Source organism: Gracilinanus agilis, chromosome 2 (assembly GCF_016433145.1).
Source record: "Gracilinanus agilis isolate LMUSP501 chromosome 2, AgileGrace, whole genome shotgun sequence".
Classification (NCBI taxonomy): domain Eukaryota; kingdom Metazoa; phylum Chordata; class Mammalia; order Didelphimorphia; family Didelphidae; genus Gracilinanus; species Gracilinanus agilis.
Window position 1 is genome coordinate 536,655,807 of NC_058131.1, and position 11,089 is coordinate 536,666,895.

An 11,089-nucleotide genomic window follows, 5' to 3' on the forward strand; every position below is an offset into this window, starting at 1 on the left:
TGCTTATGAAATATGACTGCTTGATAATTTGTGGTGGTACAGTGAAACGTGTGCTGTTTGGAGCTAGAAGTCCTTCATTCATATTCTGGTTCCACCACTGTAATCTTGATGGTCATTTAAACCTCTCTGTGCCTCGGTTTCCTCATCTGTAAAAATGAGGACATGGACCTTTAAGGTCTGTTCCATCTTTCAATCTATGCTCCTGTAGAGTCAAAATACATTCAATGAGAAACCCTTCTCTCTTGTTCCAGTCTGATCCCCCAGGAATAGGGTATGTGTGACCTTCCCTCCCCCTCCTCTCGTTCTCCTCCCCCTCCCTAGCCTCCCTATTTGGCTATCCCCTTGACCGTCCCCCTCCCCTACCTTACATGGTCTGGGGGCTCCCTGTTCTGCCTCTCCCCTTCTCTTGGCTCCATGAATGGACTCAGCGCTCCCTAATGGCGTGAAAGCGACCAAATAAGGGCAAGGTGGCAAGCCTGGGTCCCCCCACCCGCTGGCCCCAGTCGGCCCCAACTGACACCGTCCATCAAGGCAGTATAAAGCAGCGCGGCTGCTGTGCTCCAGACACCAAGCGTCTGCCTCCCCGGGAGCCTGAGCCGCGGGTGCTGAACTGGTGAGTCAGCGTCGAACCTGGCATGGCGTCCCATCGTCCCATCCGCGCTTCTTTAGCCAGCCAAGTAGGACCAGAGGCTCAGGACAGAGGAATGGGGAGGGAGGGAGGGAGGGAGAGTAGAGCAGGCTGCATGCACACCTGAGTTTCTGAGAGCCGCTTAGTTCCTTTTCTTTTCTCTTTTCCTTCTCTGCCTGTTTTTCGCCTCACTGCACCCCCTCTCAGGAAGCAAACAAAAAAGGCATGTTTGATTTTTGTACCAACTTTTCTTTTTAATTTGGTCCTCGTACTTGGTCGAAGTTGGGAGTTGAATAGGGAATGGACTGTGGGCTTTTCTCGTTTTGTTTAGTCTTCTCTTTCTTGTGGGAACAACCCTTTTCTCCGCCCCCTTCCAGCCATCTCTTAGCTTGAGTGGGTGCAGGTCCGTTGTAGACCAGGTTTGGGGGAACATTGGTGATTGTGGGTGCCTACCCTTCAGCTTCCCGGATAGAAAAGAGCAAGCTCTCTGGAACCCAGGACGGAGCATGCTGAGGGAAGGGGCTGACACTGAGACCCAACCTAGGAACAGGCTGAACTTAGAGGAGCTCTTGAGATGGGGATACTGGGCTGCTGAGTACAGGCGCCTGGGAGCGAAGTGGGGAAATGTTCTGTGCACTTGTAGCTGGTCCCTGACAGCTTTTCGTTCCCCCACAGAGGGGAAGGGTGACTGTCTTCTCTAGTACCAACCAATGGCCTCTTTCAACTTCTCTTCTTCCTTTCCTTTGCTCTCCGCTTTCTCTTATACCGCGGCCCTCCAATGCAGTCGCTTTCTGGGGCGCCTTCAGAGAAGCCCAAGGGCAGGCCCCCTTCCTTCCTCCCACCTACCTGCCGTTTGAGGAAATCGTCTTTGCTGCTTCCCACCCACCAGCCCCATCCCACTTTCTGGAGCTTGACCCATTCTTCTCTATCCTCCACCCATAGAACTCCCTGAAGCCTCTGCAAAATGTGTGACGACGAGGAGACCACCGCTCTGGTTTGTGACAATGGCTCTGGTCTAGTGAAAGCAGGCTTTGCCGGCGATGATGCGCCTCGGGCTGTTTTCCCATCTATTGTGGGCCGCCCCCGCCACCAGGTAACCTTAGCACTCCTTCCTGACACACAGCCTCCACTAGAAACCCCTTTCCCGTCCTTCCCCATCTTGTCTGACCTCCATACCCCAACCCTTCCTCAGACCCTCCCCATCCCTATCCCTAGAGATCTTTAATAATAATCAAAGAACAATAAGGAAATAGCTTGACATTTGCACTAGCTTTAGAACCAGAAGGCTTGGGTTCAAATCCTAGCTCTTCTCCCTTATTATCTTTGTGACCCTGGGCAAGTCACTTTAACCTCTCTGAGCCTCAGGTTCCTCATCTGTAAAATGAAAAAGCTGGACCAAAATGCCCCAGAGTTCCCTTCCAGTTCTAAAGCTATGATAGCAAGGTTTGAAAGTGCTTTACATTCACTTTTTTCATTTCAGTTTCAAAATAGTCCTTCTGGGTAGACATTGTCCTTATTTTATAGCTGAAGAAACTCAGGTTTATTGACTTCTTGTGACCACACAGCTAATGCCAGAGAGAGGGAGTGCATGACTACAGATCTCCAGCTCTTTTCATTATTCTTCCTTGCTTACTTAGAAATCTGGCTTCTGACCCTTGCCAATAAGCCTAAATATGATCTTGCTTTTTTCTGACTTTGCTTAATCTGTCCCAATGTGAAGTAATCAAAAACTTAAAAATGAAAATCAATAACAACAAAAAGAGTTTCACTGAAATCCTAGTAGTAAAGTTGCACCCTTCCTCTGGCTCTTCACAACACACACACACACACACACACACACACACACACACACACACACACACACTCTGGAATTATCTACCAAAAATATATCTTCTCCTTTTCTATCTTCCATATACATTCCTTTCTCCTTTTCCTTTTTCTGTCTCTTACCAAAATTTTATAAAAATTAAACTCCTTTCAGATCCCATTCTCATTTTTCTTCTTCCTTCAAGAGAGTTTACTAGTTCTCAGTTATAATCATCTTACCTCCCTCACTACTGCTATTTAAAAATCCAAGCATGATTGAATTGCTGGCTGAAATGGTGCTAGTAATATTCCACCTTGTTTACTACAAGAAATGCCATGCTCTGAGTGTCTGAAACATGACAGCCAGGCAAGGCTGCCAAGCTGGTCTAGTTAGAACTCCTTATAACACACTTGAATGTTATATTGGTTCTGGAGAGACTAAATTTCACTGTCAAGGTGATAATAGCCTAGCTCTTTATAATTTTTATTCCCTCTGGGAATTCTAAAGCTTTATCTTAGGTATCAATCACTCAGAAGTCAAAAAGAAATTGTATATACATAGTATATGTGTGTGTTTGTTTGAATCAAAGTAGGGTTTTAAAAAATGTAACTGACCTCTGTTTGAATGACAGCTTTGCCACTTATTGCCTATGAGAACTCAGATAAGTTACTTCAGCTCTCTTGATTTCAGTTTCCTCATTGACAAAATGAGATAGCCCAGTAGCACCTAGGTGGGACAGTAGACAGAGCTCTGGGCATGGAATCAGCATTGATCTGAGTTCAAATTCTGCCTCAGACATTTATTAACCATGTGACCTTAGACAAGTCACTTAACCTCGGTTTCCTCATTTATAAAATGAGAATAATAATAGCACCTATCTCTGAGAGATTTTGTGAGGATAAGAAAACATTTCTAAAGTATTTTGCAAACCTTAAAATGCAAAATAAATACACACTATTATGAGATAGTTGAGGTCTCTTCCCTACAATGTTTTCTTCATCGAAACAGTTATTTTTTACAGTTTATTTTCCTCATCTATCTCTGAAGTGGGGAAAATGAGTCTTACAGTTATTTAGGATTCTTGACATATACAGAACAAAAATATTATTATTATTATCAATAATGGCTCACATTTATGTGAAGCTTTACAGTTTATAAAATCTTTTCCTCAAAAAAAACTTAATTAGGTAGAGAGTATAGGCATTATTATCTTTATTTTACAGATGATCAAGCTGAGATTCAGAAAGTGCTTCTCTATAGTCATAAGGCCAGTAAAAACATGGAGCTGAGATGCAAATCCATTCTTCCAGACGTCTTTCCAACACAAATGACTTCTTCCCTTTTTGCCTTGTTTAGTGATGCCTACTAATCAATGTTGTTGGAGATGGAGTTTGACTCCTCAGCTTCACAATCTTTCTTTTCCTCTCTCCAGGGTGTCATGGTGGGTATGGGTCAGAAAGATTCCTATGTAGGTGATGAGGCTCAGAGCAAGAGAGGTATCCTCACCCTAAAGTACCCCATTGAGCATGGCATTATCACCAACTGGGATGACATGGAGAAGATCTGGCACCACACCTTCTACAATGAACTTCGTGTGGCCCCTGAGGAGCACCCCACTCTGCTTACTGAGGCCCCCCTGAATCCCAAGGCCAACCGGGAGAAGATGACTCAGATCATGTTTGAGACCTTCAATGTCCCTGCCATGTATGTGGCTATCCAGGCTGTGCTGTCCTTGTATGCTTCTGGCCGTACCACAGGTATGAAAGATAGTCTGCCTTGCCTGAGAAGGCAATTGAGAACTGAACAGAGCTTTTAAGAAGATTCAGAAATATGCAGCTTAAAACAACTTACTTAGTTTTCTGTTATTTTCCATATCTGATAAGGAAATGATCCCATTTTCCAGTGTCCATCACCTAGTAGATACTTAAATGCTTATTGATTGATTGAATCAGTCTTTCTTATTGTAACATTGAAAGAACTAATAAGAGAATACCTAGAAAATGCTTGGAGAATGAAATAGCAATAATGATAGCATTAGGAGTTTATAGGGCAATTGTCCTCTTAAGTATGCTAAGAATTCTCTTATTGTGCCAAAGGTACATCATATCATAGGCAGGGATCTGGAACATGTTGCAAACTGGAATAGAGTGATTTTACACTTGCTTATATATGTGGGGTACACCCTGCAACTCCCCAAATAGATTTTCATTCTTTTCAAAATGTGGGTCAGATTAATTTAAAAAATTTAAATTCATAAGATCCATTTTTAAGAAGAAAGAGCACAATGCCATTAAATCTTACTTGCCTTCCCTATCTAAAGGATACATAACCTTTGTGTGGTAATGGAATAAGACAAAATTATAGGAAAAACTAGATACTGTAATTCTAATGTAATGGGGGTGTGGCTGATAAGACATGGTCTTTTGTGGTCCTTTGTAAATGTGCTAGAGCCATTTTTTTTCTACTTCATTATTTAAAAGGATGAGCTGTGACTGATTGACTTCAGATTTAGCATCCATTACATGGAAATGTATTCTCTATTGTAGGAGAGATCTAATCTTTCCTGGGCCAATTCCCAGCTTTGGTATCTGTCAACAGTCAAGTTTGGAAACAAGCTTCTCTCTCTTGGATCTGTTATGACTAATGAATTTTGCCATCTTTAGAGATTTGCCTTATCCTTGTTATTTCTTCTTACAGGAATTGTTCTTGACTCTGGCGATGGTGTCACTCACAATGTCCCCATCTATGAGGGCTATGCTCTGCCTCATGCCATCATGCGTCTGGATCTGGCTGGTAGGGATCTAACTGATTACCTCATGAAGATCCTTACTGAGCGTGGCTACTCCTTTGTCACTACTGGTAAGTCGATCTGACTCTTTCCCTTGTGTTTGTTTGTACCTGTGGGTTCATCAGTGGGATCTGTTGTCTCCTATCTCTAATGGACTTACTTTCCAATCAATAAATGGACACACTTCCAAACTAGGCTAACTCCCTTTTGTTTTTATAGCTGAACGTGAAATTGTTCGGGATATCAAAGAGAAACTGTGCTATGTTGCTCTGGACTTTGAGAATGAAATGGCTACAGCAGCCTCTTCCTCTTCCTTGGAAAAGAGTTATGAATTGCCTGATGGTCAAGTCATCACCATTGGCAATGAACGTTTCCGCTGTCCCGAGACTCTGTTCCAACCCTCCTTCATTGGTGAGTAGTGGAAGGAATCAGCCAAATGTATCATTTTTGTCACATTGGCATTAGGGGCAAATAACCCTTCTCATATCCCACAGTAAGGTGTAATGGAATGAGCAGTAGCTGGGCAGGGACAGGGACAGGGAAGGGATGTCAAGAGACTTGAATTCTAGTCCAGTCTGCCACCAACTTGGGCAATTTACTAACTTCCTGATCTTTGGCTTCTTTATTGGAGAAATAAAACTTTAGGACAATTTCCCCATGTACTAGGTGGAGAGGTTAGACCAGATGGTCTCTGAGGTCTCTTTAGATTCTATATGATTCTATAATAAGATTGGTAATTCTCAAAATTGTTGTAGTACTAGAGCTTTTAAATAAAAAAAATTGGCAGAAGTTTTGTTGCAAAATCCTCTAAAATTTTTTTAATACTTAGTATCAAACCACCATCCCCTTGGGATACTTTATGATTCCTTGAAGCAGTTAGAGAAACTCTGGATTAGATGGTTTTTAAGGTCTAGTTCAGCTCTATAACTCCATTTTCTATTTAAAATTATTATAGGATCCACCTGAGCTTTAAGTACCAAACTGTCTTTGAACTCTAATATAATCTCATCTGTCAGTTCCACTGACTGATTACTGTAAAAGCAAATGCTTTGCCTTGGTAACATGATAAGGGATGACACATAGACTTCACTGAGAATGAAAGATAAGTCATGGAAATACAATGAATATTGCCTTGTCTCACTTAAAGGGATGTCTGGATAGAGGAAATTGAGTTCTCTGAGTTCTCACTATACAGACAATTCCTGTCAATTAGTCAGAATTATTCAATGGACATATCGTATGCATCACTGGAAATCTTGTCTCAAGAAAGCATTTTAGAGTAGAATTTTTAGGACTGTATCTAGTGCTAATATAGTAAGAATCATTGCATTATTTTAAATGAATGTTTTTGCCCCCCTTCTTAATAACTGCTGACATATCTGATGACTACAACAAATGGATGAGAAATGCAGTTGTCCATTATTTGGCAGTGTGCTATGGATTAACTGTCAGCCTTTTTAGGAAACACCTGCCCAACCAAGGCATGGACTGCATTTTAGAGGGGAGCATATGTTGCTGAGACAAATGGTGACAGCTTACTTACTTGCATCCTCCTGCTCTTCCTTTTCTTCTCTTTGCCTACACTCACTCTTTAATTCCCTACCATGTGTCCTTAGGTATGGAATCGGCTGGCATCCATGAGACCACTTACAACAGCATCATGAAATGTGACATTGACATCCGTAAGGACCTGTATGCTAACAATGTCTTATCTGGAGGCACCACTATGTACCCCGGTATTGCTGACCGTATGCAGAAGGAAATCACTGCTCTGGCTCCCAGCACCATGAAGATTAAGGTAAAGGGCTTCTTTAGGGGAAAAGAGCAAGGCACAGGGCATGGTGGTACTAAAATAATGGAAGGACTGTCTGTCTGTCTTTCTCTGTCTGTCTCTGTTTCTGTCTTTCTCTCTGCTGCTCTCTCTGTCTGTTGCTGTGTCTGTCTGTTTGTCTGTCTCTCTCTCACACACACCCTTTATCAATGTTAGGTCCTCATCTCTGTATTTCTAGTACCTAATCCCCATTCCTATGACATGTGACTTTTAAAATGCTTTCATATGAGATAGGTCTCAGAATAGTTCCTGGCATACATTTTGCCTCTGCGCCTGGCACCCATTTTGTCCTTGTGCTTCACCTTTGGTCTACCTCGTAGTCCAGGGATATGTTGAAGCCAGCTCAGGTTGGCTAACAAGAGCCAATTTCTTTGTTTTTTAATTTTTAATTTATTTTTTATTTAATTTTCAGTGCAAGCATTCATACTTCAGAAACTGACAAATGCTAATACAAATGAGAGCTTGATTTATTGATTGACTAGATTTAAGAAAGTGATGGAGAAAATGTTAATAATGCAAATTACATGTAAAAGCATACCATGCATACATTTATGTTCCCCCCCCCTGGAGATGTAGTTGATAACCATTTATCAGCACACTTCTGCTTTGTACCCTTGCCCTTAGTTTGTTGCCATCGACATACCAGCCACATAGGAATAAGATCCATAGGAATGGAAAAGACCTCCGAGGTCATCTAGTCTAACCTCTTCATTTACATATGAGAAGACTGAGGTTCAGAGAGATTAAATAATTTACCCAAGATCATATGGGTAGTGATGGAACAAGTATTTGAACCCTAGTACTCTGACTACAAATCTGTCATCTTTGCCATTGCACCATGCTATGCCTGGCGTAGCCCTGGACAAGAGAGCATTTCTCATCCTCAAGACTATTTGATCATGGAAATATTTTTGGTTATCTTCATGGAAATAGAGGGAAAGTACACAAAAAAGTAGACTACTTTTGATAAACTCTGGGAAAAATCTAATTAACCCTGCACAAATGACTTGCATGCTGATTGGAAAAGTTTTCTTTTTCTTTCTCCAGATCATTGCTCCTCCTGAGCGCAAGTACTCTGTCTGGATTGGGGGTTCCATCCTGGCTTCCCTGTCCACATTCCAGCAAATGTGGATTAGCAAGCAGGAATATGACGAGGCTGGCCCATCCATTGTCCACCGCAAATGCTTCTAAAGTGCCTTCTCCCTCAGTTTACTTCCCACTCAGGATGACAATGTTATGCTTCTTGGAGTCTTCCATACCACCCTACCTGAACTCTCTTCAGTCATTGTACAGTTTGTTTACACACATGTGCAATTTATTTGTGCTTCTAATATTTATTGCTTTATAAATAAACAAGACCGGGACTTGCAACCTACATTGCTTGTCGCTGATATTTTAATGGTTAAGGTGGGGTGGGGGCAGGAGAAAATGTGGGAATTCATTTTATATATCAGGAGACTTTGAAACTGACAACACTCTGACACTTCATTTTCACAAAATGAATCAGATTCATAGCATGAGTCTCAGTGGAAAGTTGTAATATCCAAATTGAATCCAGGAGTCCTCAAACAGTATTACGGTCAGAAAAATTGATAAGATTCACTTCAATATAAATAAAGTGTGATAAAAATAATCCTAGAGAATCAGTTATTTTAGAATGACTTTAAAAGATGATGTTTATTATAATCTGGGTTATTTTATATTCATACAGATAAAACAATAATTTAATCAGAGCATTATTTTAAGTAAATTAGTTTAAATGATCAATGCTTTGAACTTCTTGGTTGCCTTCTGAGGGCTATACATGTTTATGGGGAAACATTAATATCAGCTGACAGCTCACCTTGTCTCTTCCTGATTCCAAATACATGCAAAATAAATCAAGACCCTGATAGGATTGTGCAAGCTTAAAAAACAATAATTACAACCACCAATGAATGAGAGTCAGGGACTAAATGCTTCTAATTGGGCATGTCTCTGGAACTCTTCTGCAAAATTAAGGCAGTGGGACTGGTTCTGAACCTATGATCCTATGATCCTTTCTGTGGCTAATTTCTAGATGAGGATCCCCAGACTTTTGGTAGGAAGTTGCTACTTTTCATTTCTCTTCAAATGAAAGGAAAACTTTAAGTCCCTGGCCTGGGGAGGGATGCTGACAGTGAAGTCCTTGATCAAAGTTGGGTAAAGGGAACTCCTGCAGTTTGATTACCCTCCCTGCTGGGAATTTTGACAAACCATAGAGAGTGAGGTGACCTGCTTTGAGATCTGTCAGTAAATACTTTGAGATCTAGTAGAATTTAGTCACTTGAAGGCAAGGCTATTTCCTTTATTGCCTTTGTATCTCCAATGCCTATTGGAGTGTCTTGACTTTAAAAAAAAATCTTATTTCTTTGGGGAGTGGATTTAGAGGGCTCCTAGTGTGAAAACTACCTCTTATATAAATCATGGCATTGGACAGTTGCCTAGAGGTACATAGAGAATTTAGTGTTTTTCCCATAGTCTTAGGTTTTCTCACAGTATTCAAGAGAGGATTTGAACCCAAATTTTCCTGACTTCAAAGTTTACCCTATATCCACTGTACCCTTTTACCTTAAGTATAATATTGTATAATAATTGGACTGAATTGAATCTGCTGGTAGATTCTAATCTTCTGATTGGGGATGCCTTTCTTTAATAAGGAGATGACATTGTTTGTTTTTCTCAAGTTATTTAAGAAAACCAAGTGTTTATGAAGTGACTGAAATATGAAGTACACTGTGCTGGGCGCCAAGGCTACCAAAGAAGTATGAGACATATCCCCTACCCTCAAGATATTTATCAATTTAATTATATCATATCAGAAAATACATAATTAAGTCCAAAGTGAACGGCATAAAATATTCTATAGGAATTCAGAGGGAGGAGAGCTCAATTTTCTGGTGGTGGATTGGCCAGGGAAGGCTTTTTGAAAGAAATGGAAGCTTGAGATGAGTCCTCCCAACCCCCGGACAATCCTCTCCCCACTGCGCCACCTCGCTGCCCCTATTACCATCCTTTATAGAACCCAATTTTATAACTTTGGAATCATCTTCAGCTCTTCACTCCTGCTCACTCCATGTACTTAATCATTTGCCAGATCTTGCTATTTTCATCTCTACAACATGTCTCACTTATGTCTCCTTTACCACCACCTTAGAAATTAGTCCCTCATCATCTCTTTCCTAGACTATTGAATCAGTGTCAGTCAGATTATATCTGACCCCCCCCCCATTTGGGGTTTTCTTGGGAGAGATAATGGAGAGGTTTCCCATTTACTTCTCCAGCTCATTTTACAGATGAGAAAACTGAGGTCAATAGGGTTATGTGACTTGCCCCAGTCACATAGCTAATAAGTGTCTGAGGCCAGATTTGAACTCACAAAGAGGAGTCCTTTTGACTCTAGATCTAACATTCTATCTCCTGTTCCACCTAGCACCTTAAACTCAATATAGCCTCTTAACTGGCCTCCCTGCCTCAAATCTCTTGCTGGCCAGTGCACTCCAGTTCCCTGCTAACCACTGGAGTATACAGACTCACGGAGTGACTCAGTAGGCCTGCAGTGAACTGGAGTAGAAATTCTTTTTTTTAAATAATAATTTAATAATTTAGTTTAGTTTAATAAGAATTCTTTGTTAAGTTGCTTCCGGAATATTATTTATTGTTCAGGGTCAGGATTTTGTTTTTGGGCTCTCTCATAGCACTTAGAACAATCGCAAAGGATTAAATGATAAAACTCAGCCACCAGCTGTAATAGTGTTTTAAAAGTGAGTTTAAGAGAGTGAAATGTATTGTGTGGCATTTTTGGATGGCAATATACACTCTATCATCCTTTACACTCTCATTTATTACACTGCAGATGAATAGTAGTTTGTCACAGAAGCTGGGCTTTGGCCAAGGAACCTGATTTAGGCCATAAGGAGCTTTTACTCAAGCAGTCTCTAGGCCTCCGCTTTCTCACCTTGTCAAGTAGAGTCGATAATGAACACAAACATCTTCTTTGTGACAGGATATCGATGC

The 11,089-nt window shown here is 41.1% G+C and overlaps 1 protein-coding gene across 1 annotated transcript; it reads left to right on the top strand.

Annotated features, from left to right (window-relative positions):
• The first annotated feature begins 579 nt into the window (after positions 1–579).
• ACTC1 (actin alpha cardiac muscle 1) lies at positions 580–8,429 on the top strand. Its single transcript, XM_044662223.1, has 7 exons — positions 580–613; positions 1,571–1,721; positions 3,868–4,192; positions 5,133–5,294; positions 5,443–5,634; positions 6,840–7,021; positions 8,102–8,429. Exons 2-7 carry the CDS (start codon positions 1,593–1,595, stop codon positions 8,243–8,245), a joined length of 1,134 nt encoding a protein of 377 aa, XP_044518158.1. The 5' UTR covers positions 580–613; positions 1,571–1,592; the 3' UTR covers positions 8,246–8,429.
• Positions 8,430–11,089: the final 2,660 nt, after the last annotated feature.